This window comes from Aptenodytes patagonicus, chromosome 1 (genome assembly GCF_965638725.1).
Source record: "Aptenodytes patagonicus chromosome 1, bAptPat1.pri.cur, whole genome shotgun sequence".
Classification (NCBI taxonomy): domain Eukaryota; kingdom Metazoa; phylum Chordata; class Aves; order Sphenisciformes; family Spheniscidae; genus Aptenodytes; species Aptenodytes patagonicus.
In genome coordinates this window covers 62255239-62273923 of record NC_134949.1, presented here as the reverse complement: position 1 = coordinate 62273923, position 18685 = coordinate 62255239, and the positions used below count along the sequence as shown (strand labels likewise).

Genomic DNA, 18685 nt, shown 5'->3' with positions numbered 1-18685 from the left:
GAAGGGGATAAAGTCCCTGTAGTGCACATAAAAATATATGCTGGGGAAGACAGTCTGGGTTATTCCTGCCTCAGGCAAAGGCAAACCCATCCGTGGGATTGCTTTTGCTCAAGGACCTGGGTGCACTTGGTGGGTGATGCAGGAGGCTGGGGGAGTCCGATGTGTACCTCAAGGGGATTTGATTTTGGGTGAGAATAGCCAATGAATTAAATGGTATGATGTTAATTGCTATGTAATACTGTATATCATCACTTCTATGGTGGCTATATGCCATATTAACAGTATTACAGTAAGAATCACCCAGATTAATGAAGAATGAACTTTGATGAAACCGAGCAAAGTGCAGTGATGATAGAACCAGACAAGTGCAGCGGTGATGGAACCCGAACTGGCTTTATCATGCAACAATCCAACACCACACACCACCCGTCCTGCCCTGAAGGACTGTTGTGACAGATGGAGCCCAAAGTCATGGACTAAATGAACTCAACGAACATTTTATAGGGATGGCCCATAGACTAAGGGAATGATATCTGTGTGTATATATCAAAAGACAGTAAAGTGGTGGTGATTAATGGGAATGTATTGAAAAGTGTGAGACCTGGGCATGACGTAGATGGTATAGAATAAGGGGTGGATACTGTCCTGGTTTTGGCTGGGATAGAGTTAATTTCCTTCCTGGTAGCTGGTGCAGTGCTGTGTTTTGGATTTAGGATGAGAATAATGTTGATCACACACTGATGTTTTAGTTGTTGCTAAGCAGTGCTTACACCAGTCAAACACCTTTCAGCTTCCCATGCTCTACTGACTGAGAAGGCTGGAGGTGCACAAGAAGCTGGGAGGGGGCACAGCCAGGACAGCTGACCCAAACTGGCCCAAGGGACATTCCATACCATGTGACGTCATGCTCAGTACATAAACTGGGGGAAAGCTGGCCAGGGGGGCCGCTGCTGGGGGACTGGCTGGGCATCGGTCAGCGGGTGGTGAGCAATTGCATTGTGCATCACTTGCTTTGTATATTCTTTTATCATTATTATTTTCCCTTTGTTTTCTGTCCTATTAAACTGTCTTTATCTCCACCCACAAATTTTACTTTTTTTTTCTCCCCGATTCTCTCCCCCATCCCACTGGAGGGAGGGGAGTGAGTGAACGACTGTGTGGTGTTTAGCTGCCTGCCGGGTTAAACCAGAACACTACTTTTTCTCATTTTTGGCTTGGACTTCCCATCTCGTCTCTTATGAACCATTTAGCTCTCTTTTTACAGTTTTCACGTTGTCTAGATGATAAACAGATAGGGACAGAAACTGCAGAACAAATCTTGAGTAACAGGTTGGCTGGTATGAACTGAACTTTGGAAAAATTTCTTTTCCAAAAGATAATTAAAATTCCCTCAGTGTCTGAAATTTAATTTTAGGTGCATTTATCAAATTCTGACACTGGAAATGGGAAAGTTTTGGAAGAAAAGCAGCTGCTGGCAGGCATTCAAGTAATGTTATCCGCTTGCAGCTTCGTTTCATACTCTCATTTCTCCTCCAAGTGATGGGATGTACTTTCCATGCCAAATCGTTTCATAAAGATTTTAAAGTGGTTTTTTTTTTTCTTCGCAACGTGAATTATTTTCCTTTCTGCATTGTGGACTGGGGTCCTACACGAGCGTAGGTGTTTGTGCCGGTGACCCGACGAGCGGCGCTAATTGCACAGCGTGAGGAGCGGCGGTAGCGCCGCGGAGCCCCGGAGGAGCCCCTTACCCCGCCGCGGCCTCGGGGCGGCTCTGCCCCTCCCGCCCTCCAGGGGGCGCTGCGCCGCGCCGCGGCGGCTGCGGCGTCGGCGGCAGGGCGAGCGTCCGGCCCGGAGCCGCTTCCGGTTCGGTCGGCGAATGGCGGGGGACGGCGGTGCGGCGGGTCCGGCCGCTTCTCGGGAGCTGCTGGCCGTGGGGCACCGAGGAGGTGAGCGGCCGCCGCGGGGGAAGCGGGGCCGGGGCCGGTCGGGGCGGCGGCACTCTCCAAGCTGACCTGGGCCTCCCGCCCGCCTTTCGGCCGGGCGCCGGGACCGGCGCTGCGGGGCCTAGGCCGGCGGCCCCCCGGGCCGGGAGGTTGGGGAAGGGCGAGCCGGGGAGCGGGGGGGTTGGCTCGGCTCGTGGTGAGCCCCCGGCCTCGCCCGCCGGCGGGCAGCCCGAGGGAGGGGTCTCTCCATCCCAGCTGGCTGCCAGTACTGCATTTTTTATTCTCTCTCGCGTGATTTGAAGAGCTACCGTTTCCCCGGGCACTGCTAGTACAGTACGAAGTAAATACAGGGGAAAACCCCAGGTTAAACAGTCGCAACAGCATTTCTATGAGGATAAAAAATGCTAAAAAGAAATACAGCTTCATTTTAGTTAGTGATAAAGGGCTGATGGCTGTGTTGGTGGTGGTAAGAACTCACTTGTCTAATTAACGCGGAGTTTCCCTACATCGTTTGGATTTTATGATCCTACTCTTGAAAACGCTTACTTAGGTCATTAGCGCCACCGCGTGTGGCCTGCTTTCACTGGCCGCCACCACAGTCACAGACGTGAGGGAAGGGATTTAAATCAGCGTAACCACCTCGCGTTAGCTGTTACCTCACTATGTTTTGCTGTGGGTTATTGCAGGTAGTTCCTCTGTGCGTTGATATCTGTCGCTAAATAAATCAATGACAAAAGACTTTAAAAACAGTGGGAGCCTGCAAGAAATGACCTGCTGGGTCAGACCAGCGCTCCGTATAGCCCAGTATTCTGTCTCCCATCAACTGCAATAGCAGGTGATAATTACAGAGAACTAGTTAGCTTAAGCACTGTGTGCCCCCCCGTTCTTGTAATTGCCCAGTATCTGCAACTGAGGGGGTGGGGATGCGAGGGGGTACGCTCCTGCTCAGTCCTTTTAGTATCTGATTATGACTCTGCTGCCCTGAGTTTGTCTAATTCCGTGTTGAACCTGCTGATCCGCCCGCTTTCACAGCCTCTTGCAGTAGCAAGTTCTAGACGTTCACTACCTACTACGCACGGAAGTACCGAGATGACCACCCCAAACAGGCATCAAGAAACAGTATTTGCAGGAAAGCAGAGTGGAATTCCTGGAGGCAGAGACAGCTGAATCCTCATTTTTAGTCTTGCTGTAGGAAGGTGGAAAAGTAGGGGCAAGAAGAGAGCCTCACAGTTAAAATGTGACATTTGTGGTTGACATAGGTAAACATTCAAATACTTGTTTGTTTCCAGGGCTGGAAGAAACTTTGTTGATTAGTTCAAAATGTAGCAGCAAGAAGGCCACAACTTTACAGACGGTTAGGATGCCAAGGAGTAACGGTAAGTAGGGCTTTGTTATTGGAACAGCGTCAAGCAGTAGGTAACATATTTGACAAAACTTTTGCTTCGGTGCTTTCCTTGCATTAGTAAAAGGGAGAAACTCCGGTGTTCTGTTTCTGCTGGTGCTAGGTCCTCCGTTGCAGTCGCACGTCCCACAGGTTAATCACATAACTGCAAAGCTAGATTTTGCCATGCTAGGCGTTACAGCTGTAAGTTTTAGGGACTTAGTTCTCCTTGCAGAAATACTCGCGCTGTCTGCATATAGTGAATTTGCCAGGTTGTACCTTTGGTCTTCATTTGGTCAGCTACTTTCAAATTGATGCAAGTTACGTAGATCACTTTCAGAACTTTATTTTTGATGAATGTGCTGGCAAAATTATTAAGCCAGATCTTATAACCGTTCATTCATAACAAGTTAATTTGAATGCATTAAGAAAAGGGTTTTTTCTTTAATCGAGCTATGTTCCTTCTTTCTTAGTCAAGGCTACATATACATTGCTAGCATTGTCTTCAGTGTAATTCCGTGCATAAGAGGACATAGTGTAAAAATTGTTATTTTTTGAAAGTAGTGTATCTTCAGGAGTTTTTCTCTTCATGAAAATATGCCAGAGTTCTTTACTCTCAGATTCTTCTTTCCCAGTATAGAGTTGTTGCTTTTTTGCTGATCTGGGCTTCTTACCTCTTTGCAGAAGTAATTTCTCAGTATAAAATATTTGCAGTATAAAAGCATTTAATTTAAAATGGACTCCTGTCAAATTACTGTATTTTTATTTTGTGATTGAGCTGAGATTTAAAATGTAATAGAAAAAACAATTTGTTATATCGAGTTCTTCCTTGGATAAAAGTCTCCACAAAGGTGACAGTGTTTCAAAGGTAGATTATACCTGTTAGACTTCTGTGGAGCTCACTCAGAACAGTACCTCTTATTTCACAGAGAATGAAATCTAGTGATTGGCTCATCTGCAGGTGTGGAGCAAAGATTATTTGAAGAAAGATATTCCCTTCCTCCATGGGAGGGAAATGGGTGGGATTCTCCTAATGACGCTGATTATCTTAAAATTGTTGGGAAGTCCCACTGAGCTTAGAGGGGTATTTCTGTAGAGCGTAAGTGCTTTATACTCCAACCTAAAGCATCCGTCTCTCTCCCACCTTCTTAATATCAGAGCCCCTTTTGATAATTATGTTGAACTTTCCTTAGTGTAGCACGACATCTGTGGCATCTGTGCTACAGCTAATTTTTCCATCTTCTTTGAGACCTTCAGCCTATGCTTTAATAGGGAAGAAAGGAGGACATAATTCTATTTCCGTTGGAGATAATACTGATGTGGAAGTTTCTCAAGATGGCACTCAATATATGTTTAAAACCATGGAATTTACAAGCAAGTTTTCTGTAAAGTAGTCACATTTTGTCTTAAGAATCCAAAAGGAATTGTTGAAGTGATTTCTTCCTGCGCCACATGCTGACCAATAGATTCGGTATCTTTTTGCGGTTTATGTCTTGGAAAATCAAATACTATAATAAATCCTCCTATTAAAACATCCTAAATATGGTAGACAGCTGGAAATTACAGTTGAAATGGAATCTGTTTAAATGCTCAGATTTCTGAGGTATAAATCTGAAAGCTAATGTGTGTCTGTTTGTATATATATACATGCGATGACTATTTCTTTTTCAGTTTTGGACCGAGTACAGAGCTTCTTACCACAGATGGCCCATGCAAATGATGAGCTAAGAAGAAAAATGGTAACAGCACCAGCTCATCAGTTTGATATTGAAAATCTAGACAGTGCAACAGAAAAAGTCATAGAAATGGTAAATACTTACTGTATTTTTTTATTTTATAAAGTAAAGCTAGACGTGATTAAAATAATTCTCTGATCTTAGAATGAGCTAATTTGATAGATAAGACTAAGTCTTTACCATTTTAGTCCGCGATCTGCAAATTCAAAACATAGATGTAATAAAAATGCTTATTTGGTTAAAATTTACTACTTGGTTTTCATACTTGCAGAATTTAATGACTGGGGATGAAGTAGTTTAAGGCCCGAATAAGACATACTTTTGAATCAGCAACTCTGAATCAAAAGTAAGTCACAAATTGTATTTTAAATATCTCATGGGTAATTTGGTTTAGAAATTGGACAAGGTAAGGCGTAGTAAGGCATAACAGAAGGCTTTAGTATAAGAGTAATAACTGGCTTTCAGCTCTGCTTTGTAGGTAATTTTAGGACTGTCTATAGGTCTTAGGTTTAGAAAAGTTGTTAGTGGTGTTGTGTTCCTTTATGGCTGGTATTTGTCTATTTATTTACATTCACATCAATATTTTCTTTCTGTTTTTGACTGAAGTGCTGCAGTCACATTCTCATGTAAGAAAATTTTAATACAAAGGTGATGTGGTATGTGCATGTCCCAGACAAACGCCTTCTGGCCTGCAGACCCACAAGACAGAAGGCAGAAATAAGGCAGCCTGGGGCTTGGTGTGTGAGCTGTCCGAGCAATCTGTTGGCCACTGGTTGGATTCAGAGTTCTTGTAGGTTGTATCCAGCCTACAGGCAAGAGGTTGTCCAGTGCCGGTGTATGCTGAAGAATTCCAAATAAATAGTGAGAAAACGAAGCGGATCATGAAAATTGTTTGTTTTAATATGCTGAAGTGGAATGGGTAGCTGGGACAGGATTTTTAAAAGGTTTTTCATGTGACAGTGTCTGACAACTGTCTTGGCTTTATAATAAACAAGCCAGGAGACCTAGTGATTAAGAGCTCAATGCTATTTGCAAATCACTGAAGAAATTTATTTGCATCTCAAATTCCTGTATTTTGCTTTGCTGCATACAGGAAGTTTTTGAGGTGGGGATTATCAGTTTAAGACAGGTATTTTCAGAGAGAAAAACAGACCTCAGAAATCATGGCTCTGCATATGGAAATATATGATCACTTTTACTTCAGAAAATATCCTCGTGGTCTAAACTACTTGCTATTTTGCAGTAATTGTAGTGCCATGAATATTACTAAGTTATAAGAGATGAACTATATTAATAAATATATATACACACACACATTTGTATATACGTCATGACCTCTTATACACTAAACGGTTTCTTTTGAATTCTTTACTGAAAATTAGTTTTGATACCTCCTGCTCGTCAGTTTAAATATCTGATTTAGACTATCTGAGTTCAGCTATTAACTCATTTCTCTCTGATAACGATATAAAAATGGCCTTTTATTTGCTATAGGGCAAATATAAATTACAATTTAAACATTTAGGAATCTGTTAATGATATTTGTCATAATCCTAGGAGAACCCAAAAGTCTAATTGTGGTTTTCTTATGGTAGTAGGCAGTTTCACGTGTTTGCCTTGTATTTTACTCAAATGACAGAAGTGGTATAGAAATGTGTAACGTGTTAACTAAGGTCTTTTTTTCCAGAATGTGGCCGTAGTTGAACTGAGTGATTCCGATACAGATGAAGAGATACTAACTTCAGAAGATGACTCGGAATCTGAAGATGACTGTATAACTGATGAAGTGACAATAGACAACATTAGGTTTCCTAAACAAAAGGGAGAAAAGGGCAAAATAGAAATTTTGGACAGCAAAGTGAATGAGTAAATCCATTTTATTTTACTTAAAAAAACCCAAACAAACCAACAAAAAACCCAAATCGTGTTTTCTTACTTTGAAGACTTGGCTCTTAAACTACCTTGTTTCCCAGTGAAGCATCCCTCAGGATCATGTGAAATGCTATAGTTTACATTGTGGAGAATTCAGGATCCACTCATGACTGAGGCAGGCTGGATTTCTGAAGAATTAAGTAGAGTTCTATTCATCAAGCAACATGGAAATGAACTTCATAGTAGGTTAGACTAAGCAGCTAGAATTTGGGGCACTTGAACTAGCTAAATTAAAATTCTTGTTGTGTTGCTTTGTTGAAGAAAGATTTTTGTAGTGTGCTAGAAGTCGTTTTTGCTTCAAGGGCAGGAAAGAGTTAACTAGGAAAAAAGCTTTGTTTTTTATATTCCATGTCCTGTGCAGTGTTATGTACGATGTCTTCAATATTAAACTATCTTAAAGTACATTAGAGGTATGTCTACATTGCATTCATGACAGTAACTGTTGAACACTAAAGCAGCGGGTGAGGTCATTTCAAGATGAGCTAGCATGGGTAAGGACAGCCAGGACTCGAGGGAGAGTTCAGCAAAGGATTACTTACCCTCTGTGCCTGCACTGAGCTCCGTATCATTACGGGTAGGTTACTACCTCTATCTGGAACTTTTGTGGCTGTAGTGCAGATGCCCTCAGTACTTAAACGGTCAAGTCTGCCTCTGTGGTCTTACAATTGCTTTAAGCTACACTTAAGCTACGCTTTTCATCTCCCGCTTTCCCTTTCTGTCCTCTCCATTTTGTTAACAACTGTCACTGCCAGAAGAATAAAAAGGTGAATTTTCAGCTGGCCTGTACTTAGGTTAGCTTGAAACAATTGTGAAACCAAAATCAGTGAAAGTGTGTCTCATTCATACTTAACCTCAGATTGATCAAATACAATGATTTGGGCTGTTGTATTTACTTCATAGATCGGTTTGCATTTCAGAAGTATCTATCATGCTCCTGGAGGTCATCGTTTGTTTCTTAAAGGAACTTTGTGTTTTCTACACCATTAAAGTAAAATTTTCTATATTGTATTTGCTCAAATATTAGTGTCATGACTTGAAACCTGCAATTATTTACAGAATTTATTTTGAATCCCATACCTAAAGCTATAGTTTCGATAATCCGTTTCTGTAATATTTGCGGTAAGAAATAATGAGGATTCTGGTCTTTCTTTCACAATGCGGCTTCTTAAAAATAGAACGGGGGCATGATTTACTGGGATTAACTCATTAAACCACAAAATATTTTAGCGAAGGGGAAGGATGGGAATCAAAGAACGGGACTGCTACTTTTAATGGCAGCCCACAGATTAAGCTTTGGGTGGAGTTGCACTCTAAGAAGAGCAAGTGGTCTTGGTAGGCTTAGTTTGTTAGATAAGGTCTCAATCTATGGAAAATTTCCTTCAGACTGCAGAAAGTTTGAAAGCCAACATCTTAACTCAGACATTTTACAAGAGATTTTCCCGTAGATTAAAACAAAAAGCAAGTATGAAATACAAAGTAATAATCAAGCTGTATAAACAGTCCGTGTGCACAGACACAAAAAGTGATTTTAATCTGTTAATGTAACCACCTTTCAAATTGCAGGCAGATCACACGTTCCATATCAACAAAAAGATAGAAAATATTTTCAGTAACTTTACCTTGATATGCATAGTTTAACACCAATGTTGAACTCTGTATGTACTATACAAAGATCATAGTAAGTGCACTTTCTTGCATTTATTTACTTCTTATGGCACAAAGGTTTTCTGTACTGCTGAAGAATCACCAGAGCAGAATGCTTAATTGCTACTGTAAAACTTGAACTGGTTTATAGCAAAAATGGCATAATAAGTATATTTTAGTTCAACTTTAAGAGAAGCCTGATGACTAAGGATTTAAAATGGTCATGTAAATATTATGTTCACACAAGTAAGAAGTAGGCATGTGAGAACTCATTCTTCAGTTGTATATAAAAAAATAAGCCAACCCATGTTCTTCTTTTTTTTGGGGGGTATTGTGCTGACTGCTGCTGCATAATTTAAATAACTTCAGGTTAATTTCCAAATGCTTTTCTCTTTCAGTGAGACTAAAATTTGGACCTGATTGATAGGAACTTACCCATGGAATGGGTGTTTTGGTTGGGGTTTTTGTTTTTTTGGGGTTTTTTTTTTCAGTTGTAGCACTGCAGACAGCATATCCTGGGCATGGTATGAAGTGTTTCATGGAGTCATTAAGATTCAAACTCTGCAGGAAGTTTACGTCCCAAGTGAGGCTGTTACTTTAATATTCCACAGTGATAGCCTTGGTTCTAAGATATTCATGAAGAGCTTCTTCACCTGTACAAGAACAACGTTCACCAGTTAGAATAGCAGCTAAATGAGAATGTTGCCAGAGACTGTAACTATATTATCAAGAAAAAAATCTAAAATGCTTTAGCCAGTATTTGAGTCCTTAAGGAACAATGGGAGACTAATTAACTTACCCTCCCACTGAGATTTACGGAACTGGTTTGACAAGAAGAGGCCAAACCCAACAGGTGCGGAAAGAAAAAGGAGCTGGAATTTAACAAGCAGCCACCTGGGTGGGACTGAAGCAGCAGCAGTAGCAGTCTCTGGATGGCCATTGGGGGCTCATAGCTGAATTTACGAACTTTGGTTTGCCTGTGTTAAGTTTCTAGGTAAAGAAGCTGTGTAAAAATTGGTAATCTTCTTTTCCTGATACTATTACTCATTTTGGTTTCAGGAAACGTCCGATACTTGCTAGAGATTCCGAAGGCAAAAATCTGTTGTGTCACTGAAATTTTTTTTTCTTTCATTTTTCTTTGCCGCAAGGCTTGATCTGTCCAGACTTGTGAAGTTTCTCTGACAGACTAGACCTCGCTTTTTTTAAAAACTGGTTTTGAAAAGAAAAGATTTTTTTAATGCATCTTTCTCTGTGGCTGTCGGCAAATTTTCATGACATTTTAAGGCAAAAAAAAGTTTCCCGTGCTCTTCCAAGTTTAGAGGAGAAACCTAAATTAGCGTTCTTTCTGAGGGAAAGGAAAGAAGATTTTGGCCAATACCTTTGCTGCTTGACAGCGTTTCATAGCCTGTACGCGGCTCTGGACAAGCGGTAATGTGACTGCTTTTGAGAGGAGGAATATTCCGCATGCCCTAGCGTTATTTAGCAAATGTACAGGACGGGTTGAACTGGAGGTATTGAGGTGGGAATGTTGTAGGGATGGGAGAGGAACTAGATTACTGTAATTGGAGGCATGTAGGAGATACAGGAAATGCATCCATAGCTCATGTTTTACTAGGTACACTGTACACAGGTAGGGTTGTTTTTTCATTGATTTGGACTGTCAGATGTGAAATGAGGGAGGGAGAGAACAACTTACCTAAGTCTTTCCCAAAGCCAGACTGTTTAAATCCACCAAATGGTGCTGCCACATCGGTTTTGTTATATGTGTTAATAAAAACTGTTCCAGCTTCTAGCTTTTCACTGATGTAGAGAGCTTTGCTTATGTCTTTTGTGAAAACTCCTGAAGCTAAACCATATTCTGTGGTATTTGCCCGTCGCAGCACTCCATCGACATCCCTACGGGGGAAAGACATTCTTTAATTGCACGCAGGTAAAAAAACCAAGTGTTGGCAACCTTCAGCATTCAATGTCACTGAAGCACCTTTTCCCATGCTCTCTCTTCTCCAGTTAGCTTTTTTAAAGACCATTTATTAAAGACTAATCTGTGCGCCAATCTGACAGATCTATGGAAATTCATACCCTTACTTCAAACTTGTAAAGCTTGTAACCTTACCTTTCAGTGGTTAACTTCTACACTATGTCAAAGGAAAAGTTGCAGTAGGCGTACCAACTTTGCTCAGCTACAGTACAACTTGGGAATTGGAGCAATACAAAAATACCTATAAAGCAGAGTTTGGCAGCAGATTATGAATCAATTCGCTAAAATTTTGGCCTGCTTTACAAGTTAATGGAGAATAAATGCTGAAATTCAGACTTCTATTGAGACACAACTTTTCAGGCCAGGTCCAGAGTGCTATTTTCTATTTGCATCTCATCTCCATATAGCTTCAAAAATCCATAATAATTTTAAACTTTAAAAAACTCAATGTAGTCCCTTATCACCATACATAATTTATAGATGTGAAGGGTTATCTATGTGGCTCGCTCTTAACTGCATTGTCAAACTGCAGAAAATGAAACCTGGTGGAAATAGTTACATGAAGTTTCTACATAGGGTTTTAATCTCATCTATGTGTAAAATACTTCTTATGATTTGGAATGAAAGCTATTAAAACGGCAGTCTACAAAATATACAGGGGGCTTTTCATTTGCAACAGTAATGTGCCAATGTTACACAATGCACAACAATGCTATGTGGTCTTTTGTGACAGAGAAAAATAAGCGATTCCACTGGAAAAAAATACACATGTTGTAATTTGATCAAACTGTTGCAATTACCACATCAACTTCAGTAAAAATGTTTCACTGAATACTAAGTCTTATTTAAGAATTGGCACTTATGGTTGCATTCTGTCCTCTCAGGCACTGCTAACAGCATTACTTCTATATCGACATGGAGCAGGACACCCTGTACTAAAAAGGGCATTTTCTCAGAATTTAGCTGGAAGAGGATCTAGGGATTCAGACTGGTCTTACAAGATTTAATAAAATCATACCACGTATGCTATCATTTCTACACTTAGGGTGAAAATGACAAAATAAGGTTTTTAACAGTGAGCAGAGGAGAACATACCCATTTTTAAATTTAGAAATCACCATCACAGGACCAAAGGACTCCTCCTGGGCAATATACATATGGTCTTCAACATCTGTGAATACAGTGGGTTCCATGAAGAAACCTAAACAGAGGATAGAGCATCATTTGAGCATGGCGAAAATGCTTCATGGTTTGTATTGTCCAGGCCATCTCTTTTCCATACTTTGAGGTCATAGATATGTTCAGACTTGAAACAGAAAATATCAAGATTGATATGAATGAAGTATGAATGGAAATGTGTGTGTAAGCACCAAAGAAACAGCAGAAAAAAGGTTAAAAGAATGGCCTGTATTGATCAGAGCAACAACGTGCTGTTCCTGTGCAGGCCAGAAGGTCTGCAGGCCACAGCCCCGGGGGACTCCTCGGGGGAAGACCCTGCACTCTGACAGCAGGAAGACAAGGTTACGGCATGTCACAGAGGCCACTGTTTTTCTTGTTACCCAACAAGAAGATAGACTGTAGCCATAAAGATCTGTATATTCCAAACAAGGGAAAATATGCGATGGGCAGCAACTTTGCCTAAGATTTATGGATGCTGAAGTAAAGAAAATTCTGAGGCAAAGGACCACCTCATAATGACTGTTCATTTCTGAAGGGTGTAAAGACCTGTCCAAAAGCTAGCTCATCATTGCCGATCAAGAACTGCCCTGGTGTTACACACAAGCGATCCTGGTCACCTACATCTTGGTGAGTGAATGTATTCCAGTTTGAGCGGGTAAAATCAGCTTCAGAGATTTTATATAAATGCCGCCCCCTTCCGTAAGATTTCCCATTTAGTTTTGTTACACTGATTTCGTAGTTATGAATCTCCACTTTCATTTTATTTAGGGATGCAATCACTATGTTTTGAAACTGATGCAAATGTTTCTCCTTCATTATTGATAAAGGACAGATGTCCATGAGAAAATGTTGCTTTCATGCCTGCCCACTAAACTTAGCATACATATTGTCTATATAGCAAAAAAGGCTTTTGATAATAATACCTTATGCAAATTCTGCTAGTAGTTTCCTCAGTCAGCTTTAGCGTTAGTGTGATCTAAATGGATATAATTATACTTACGGCTCTTGACAGTTCAAGGATGTCGCAAAAAAAGCCTCAATGCCTCACAAAAAACAGGAATAAATGAGCAAAAGAATCCCACACAGGCTAGACTCCGATTCAGTTTCATATGCTATGCTTCAGTTGCACAGCTTCTCTTAGTATGAGACTTGAAAGTGATGTTCTCAAATGGTATCTTGGGCTTACCTGGTACTGTTCCCATGATATCGCTACTCCACATAATGCAGCAGAGACAATCATGATGGCTTTTGTTTAAAGTGTAAAAGTTCCAAACACCTCTGAACAGTATTTTACCTGGTCTACGTACTTGTCTTCCTCCATACACTAGAGTGGCTCCTTCTTTTACTCCAGTTTCACAATATTGCAGCAGCTTTTCCAAATGTGCCTTGTGATTTTGTGGACCATGATCTGTAGATCTATCAAGTGGGTCACCAATTTTCATCTTTTTTATTTCTTCCACCTATGGGTTACCCAATTAAAATGAAGTTATATAACATAGCAAATAGTTGTTAAAGTGACCAGTGATTCGGGATGCTTCATTTTTTGTACTATGGAGTTAGGCTCTAAGAAAGGGCTGGATTCTTAGAAGGTGGAATCCTCCTCCCTTTCTAAAATGAGGCTTTGTCTTAGGTTTGATAACCTCTGGTTACTTCTGAAAGTTTTTGATGCTGTTTTCATGTGTTCATTCTCTTCGGCTGTGGAGGACAGGGCGGACAGGGAGGTGATTTGAGACAGCCAGCATGGCTTCACCAAGGGCAAGTCCTGCCTGACTAACCTAGTGGCCTTCTGTGATGGAGTGACCACATCAGTGGACACAGGAAGGGCTACAGATGTCGTCTATCTGGACCTCTGTAAGGCCTTTGACACGGTCCCCCACAACATCCTTCTCCCTAAACTGGAGAGGTATGGATGTGATGGGTGGACTGTCCGGTGGGTGAGGAATTGGTTAGATGGTCGCATCCAGAGGGTAGTGGTCAACGGCTCAATGTCCAGATGGAGATTGGTGACGAGTGGCGTCCCGCAGGGGTCCGTATTGGGACCGGTACTGTTTAGTATCTTCATCAATGACATAGACAGTGGGATCGAGTGCACCCTCAGCAAGTTTGCAGATGACACCAAGCTGAGTGGTGCAGTCAACACGCCAGAGGGATGGGATGCCATCCAGAGGGACCTGAACAAGCTCCAGAAGTGGGCGCGTGTGAACCTCATGAGGTTTAACAAGGCCAAGTGCAAGGTCCTGCACCTGGGTCGGGGCAACCCCCAGTATCAATACAGGCTGGGGGATGAAGGGATTGAGAGCAGCCCTGCCGAGAAGGACTTGGGGGTACTGGTGGATGAAAAGCTGGACATGAGCCAGCAATGTGGGCTTGCAGCCCAGAAGGCCAATCGTATCCTGGGCTGCATCAAAAGAAGCGTGGCCAGCAGGTCGAGGGAGGTGATTCTGCCCCTCTACTCTGCTCTGGTGAGACCCCACCTGGAGGACTGCGTCCAGCTCTGGAGCCCTCAGCATAAGAAAGACACAGACCTGTTGGAGCGGGTCCAGAGGAGGGCTATGAAAATGCTCAGGGGGATGGAACACCTCTCCTGTGAAGAAAGGCTGAGAGAGTTGGGGTTGTTCAGCCTAGAGAAGAGAAGGCTTCGGGGAGACCTTCTTGCAGCCTATCAGTACTTGAAGGGAGCTTATAAAAAAGATGGCAGCCAACTTTTTAGCAGGGCCTGTTGCGACAGGACAAGGGGGAATGGCTTTAAACTAAAAGGGGGTAGATACAGACTAGATATAAGGAAGACATTTTTGATGCTGAGGGTGGTGAAGCACTGGCACAGGTTGTCCAGAGAGGTGGTGGATGCCCCCTCCCTGGGAACATTCAAGGTCAGGTTGGACAGGGCTCTGAGCAACCTGATCTAGTTGAAGATGTCCCTGCCCACGGCAGGAGGGTTGGACTAGATGACCTTTAGAGGTCCCTTCCAACCCAAACTATTCTATGATTCTATGTAAAATGTTAGCTTTTACCAGTGGTAAATGAGTTATGACAGTGATTTCCTGTTCTTGGCCTAAAATTAATTCTCCAGTGGTACAGTGTGGTGACTATTGGATTTTTAATAATGACCTTTGTATTATTCTAGCTATGCTTCCAATATGCCTTTTTTTAAAACTTCACAGCAGCCTTCAATCACATTGACCTAAGTTCAGTAATTTTTTTAATCTTACTTTCCTAGTCAAATATGAAATATCACTGAAGGTAAAACATCTATTTCAATGTCACTTATCTGTGCGTTACTGATGAAAATATCTCCCTTCAGTGCCTTCCTTTTAACCCTGTAAGAGGTTTCTGAGAAGCAGCATTGCCTATCATAAGCAATAATGAGAAATTACACAACTGAAAATAAGAAATGCAAGTGTCTATAAAACCAGTGGATCTTTGTGCCATAGTAAAGTATCTGCTTAAACTTTAGTCCTTGAATATCTTACCACTTTTCTAACAAATTCATCATGGATTGATTCTTCCACAAACAGCCTGCCAGCTGCAATGCAGTTTTCTCCTTTGTTGAAATATACTGCTCCCATACCCTGATCAGGAAAAAAAACCATTAATATTCATATGCATCCTTTTGTTCAGTCTCCCTTTCATTCTCTTCCCTTGGGTTGCATTCTGTGTTTGTGACCCTCAAGGCGGAATGCTTTATGTAAAGCATTGATATGTTATCACTGCAACAAGCAGACTAATCTTATAACTGGCAGACGCACTTCCATGGAGACAAATGGCTCAGAATGAACCCATTAGCACTGCTCTTTCCATTTCCATCAGCGTTCCACAGAAACACCTGCACAGAGAAGAGGGCTGGCAGCACGACCAGTGAATATAAAACTGTGCTAATCCACTGAGCAATACGGCTTGTGTCAAAAGTCACACGTAACTGGGTGAACACTACCCAACTCTAATCTGCAGAGAACCTCTTATTTCAAGAGTGTGGATTCAGACCCCGTGTGGTTTGTTCCTTTTTATTTACCAAGAACTGATACCTGCCATTGTTCTTCTAGGGGGATAGGGAGGTGGGGGAAGGAAGAGCGGGACAAATAAAATTCCTAAAAAGTAGTTTTCTGGCAGCTGCAAAGGCCTAAGGTCCTGGTGTTAGTAGGTACGACCGGGATCATGTGCTAGTGTCAAGTGTGTGGCAAAAAAGCATTGTTTCACAATCATTTAAAGCCATCAATGCCAGGTATAGCTCAGGCCTACCTCCGCGTCACCCTCTCACTTCTACAGCTGAGAACAGTGGTGGGGCCAAGCAGTGCGCTGACTGCGAAGTTTCAGCTTTTATTATTTATTTTCCACATATACTTTCACTGTGCAGTCACTCAGACTCTTGTCCTGCCAAAAGACACTCCAAAAATGGGGAAAGTGTATAATAGTTTCCTCTGGTAGCAGTACCTGCTTATGCTGGTTTAGAGAATTCACAGAATTAGCACTTTGGGTAAGTACAGTGTGGAAGACCTTTGTTTGCTTCTTAGTGAGCAAACTGCATCTGCTGTCATTTTGATGAATCAGATTACCTGAGCAGGAAATAAGCTCCCTAAATCCACTGAATTTCTCATTTGCACATCTTACTTATGAACTTTAAACACATTATGGCTGGTTGGGAAGGTGGATTATGATAATTGATAGTGAATTAAGAAGAACTATATGGCAATAGGGAGCTCAATGTATATTTTAACTCACTTTCAGGCTTTTATTGTTTAAGCGCTTTTTTTTTTTTTGAGTATCAGATTTTGACAAATCAATTTTAATGTGTTAACTTGGCTAGTGAAAATACTTTTCAGCTGTATTTCTTTGTTTTGTTGTGTTTTCTAATGTATATTTCTTGTAGTACTGATCCCCACCTTTTTGGTGCAGCATGAACAGTTTAATTGTGCTGGCATAGAGGAACATCTTGCAGAAAAAGAGTCTGTTTTCTAACAGACTGCATGATTTTTCATGCAAGGGCTCCCCACTGCAGTTTTTGGCAAGTCAAGAAGAATATCGCAATACTGTGAGGATGTATCACAAAGGCTTTGAATATATTCTACTTCGAAGTAACATTACCATTTTTACGGCTCTGTCAAGTTCACAGTCACTGAATATGATCAAAGGTGATTTACCACCAAGTTCAAGAGAAACTTTCTTCAGATTCGTGGCTGCACTGTAAAAAATATAAATAATCTTTATATAAATATATATATAAAAATATAAAAACAACTTTTAAATAGCTTATTTCATTATTTCCTTTGAATCATATCTAGTGAAAATGTATAAACCTCTATCTACCAATAGTGACTTAGTAGAATTATACATAAATGTAAACAACCATATGTAGTGATGCTTTTCTATTACTGCTACATGCACCATATGGCTAATAAGATACTTGGGAGCTAGATTAAGCAGTGTTTATTTAGGAATCTTTTGCTGAGAGTACCTCTTCATGATCTGTTTACCAGTTGGTGTTGAACCAGTGAATCCAACTTTGCGAACATCTGGATGTTCAGACAGGTGCTGTCCCACTAAGCCACCTATCGGGGTGAGGAAAACAGCTTAACTGGACAGTGCATAGGCAATTTTTACTACTCCAGCAGCAGCCCTGTAACGCAGAAAGATCTAACAATATGTCAATCCAGTACAATATCACATCCTTATTTGTATTTACAGCTTTATTCATATGACGATGAAAAATCTCATATTAGTTAACTTGGATCACATTAGCGTCTCCAAATTCCCCCATCCGTCTGGACTAAAGAACTTCCTTCCTAATATTCCAATGTAGGTGGAATAACCTAATTTGTAAGAGAGCCTGCCCCATACAGTTACTTTGTCACTTTTCTTCCTTAGGGGAAAGAGGAAAATGGTGACATCAGGTAACACAGTGTGGACCATGACTTACCTATAGTGACCAATACGCATCTTACCAGCTTGCTCTAGGTCTCACAGTCACATTTAAATACTTTCAAGTGATGACAAGATTAGGAGAAAAAATGAAGTTTTGCAGTCAAGTGAAAGCTATTTCTCTGTAATACATTCTTTTTCAGAGTGTTCATGCTATTTGTGTGAACTTGTAAAGGGCTGACAGCGCTTACCACTAGCTAGAGCCAGCTGACATACAGATTTTTCCAATTCTGTTCTGGAAATATGTGAAATCACTGTATGACATAGATGCAAGCCTACTACCTATGAAGATACATGCACTTATGTAATAGGTCTTCAAACAGGTAAAATGCTAGTTCACCAGTTTTAGCATGACCTACTCTTCCCAGAAAAATGATTAGTTGAAGTTTTACCTGAACCAGGCAGAATATTTATAACGCCCTTAGGAAATCCAGCTTTAGCTGAGAGTTCTGCAAACTTCAAGGAAGTCAGAGGTGTGACCTACGTAGAAACATTTAGATTAGGTCTCCTATTTTAATTAAATGTGTGATGGTATCTTTTACATTCAATGCATCTTAATTTTGATATTCATCTTCTTACTCACAGTATTGACAAATTAAAAGTGATGGCTTCTTGCAGAAAAGAATTCATTCTTGAAAATGAGAGTAGCATCAGAGCAGAATTGAAGACAATCAGTACCTTGTATCATCATGGCAATTTGTATTATTATACACACACTTTAAAAAATATGACACGGTCAACCTATGGGTGAAGTCTGCTAGATTGCCTTAATTATTTTGCCTGAGCAAATAGTGGAAGACCTGAGCCATCTGTACATTCCTTTTTGTTTTTACCTGAGCTGGCTTGAGTACAAGTGTGTTGCCTGCAGCCAAGCATGCTGCGCTCTTCCATGCAAGCATCATCAGTGGGTAATTCCAGGGGATAACAATTGCACAGACACTTTAAGGTAGGGAAAAACAGGGAAAGATTACATTTTTGA

At 41.0% G+C, this 18685-nt stretch overlaps 2 protein-coding genes across 2 annotated transcripts in view; one reads left to right on the top strand and one right to left on the bottom strand.

The window, feature by feature from the left end:
* The first annotated feature begins 1849 nt into the window (after nt 1-1849).
* NOPCHAP1 (NOP protein chaperone 1) lies at nt 1850-7399 on the top strand. The gene is made up of 4 exons (XM_076339324.1): nt 1850-1946; nt 3233-3319; nt 4996-5132; nt 6748-7399. Exons 1-4 carry the CDS (start codon nt 1877-1879, stop codon nt 6928-6930), a joined length of 477 nt encoding a protein of 158 aa, XP_076195439.1. The 5' UTR covers nt 1850-1876; the 3' UTR covers nt 6931-7399.
* A 1099-nt stretch (nt 7400-8498) lies between these two features.
* Nucleotides 8499-18685, bottom strand: part of ALDH1L2 (aldehyde dehydrogenase 1 family member L2) — a 36536-nt gene continuing 26349 nt past the window's right edge. The window contains exons 15-23 of the mRNA XM_076339311.1: nt 18540-18645; nt 18099-18186; nt 17243-17336; nt 16873-16969; nt 15264-15362; nt 13088-13253; nt 11710-11815; nt 10333-10532; nt 8499-9289 (exon numbers count right to left, since the gene is read on the bottom strand). Of these exons, the coding sequence (XP_076195426.1) occupies nt 9234-9289; nt 10333-10532; nt 11710-11815; nt 13088-13253; nt 15264-15362; nt 16873-16969; nt 17243-17336; nt 18099-18186; nt 18540-18645 (1012 nt within the window). The 3' untranslated portion in view covers nt 8499-9233. The remainder of the gene's footprint in view (nt 9290-10332; nt 10533-11709; nt 11816-13087; nt 13254-15263; nt 15363-16872; nt 16970-17242; nt 17337-18098; nt 18187-18539; nt 18646-18685) is intronic.

Excerpts from the sequence above, each read along its gene's own strand:
- NOPCHAP1 (XM_076339324.1), top strand. The coding sequence starts at position 1,877 with ATGGCGGGGGACGGCGGTGCGGCGGGTCCGGCCGCTTCTCGGGAGCTG. Across the intron at positions 3,320-4,995 it reads TAGGATGCCAAGGAGTAACG|TTTTGGACCGAGTACAGAGC; the intron begins GTAAGTAGGGCT and ends TTTCTTTTTCAG. Across the intron at positions 5,133-6,747 it reads CAGAAAAAGTCATAGAAATG|AATGTGGCCGTAGTTGAACT; the intron begins GTAAATACTTAC and ends CTTTTTTTCCAG.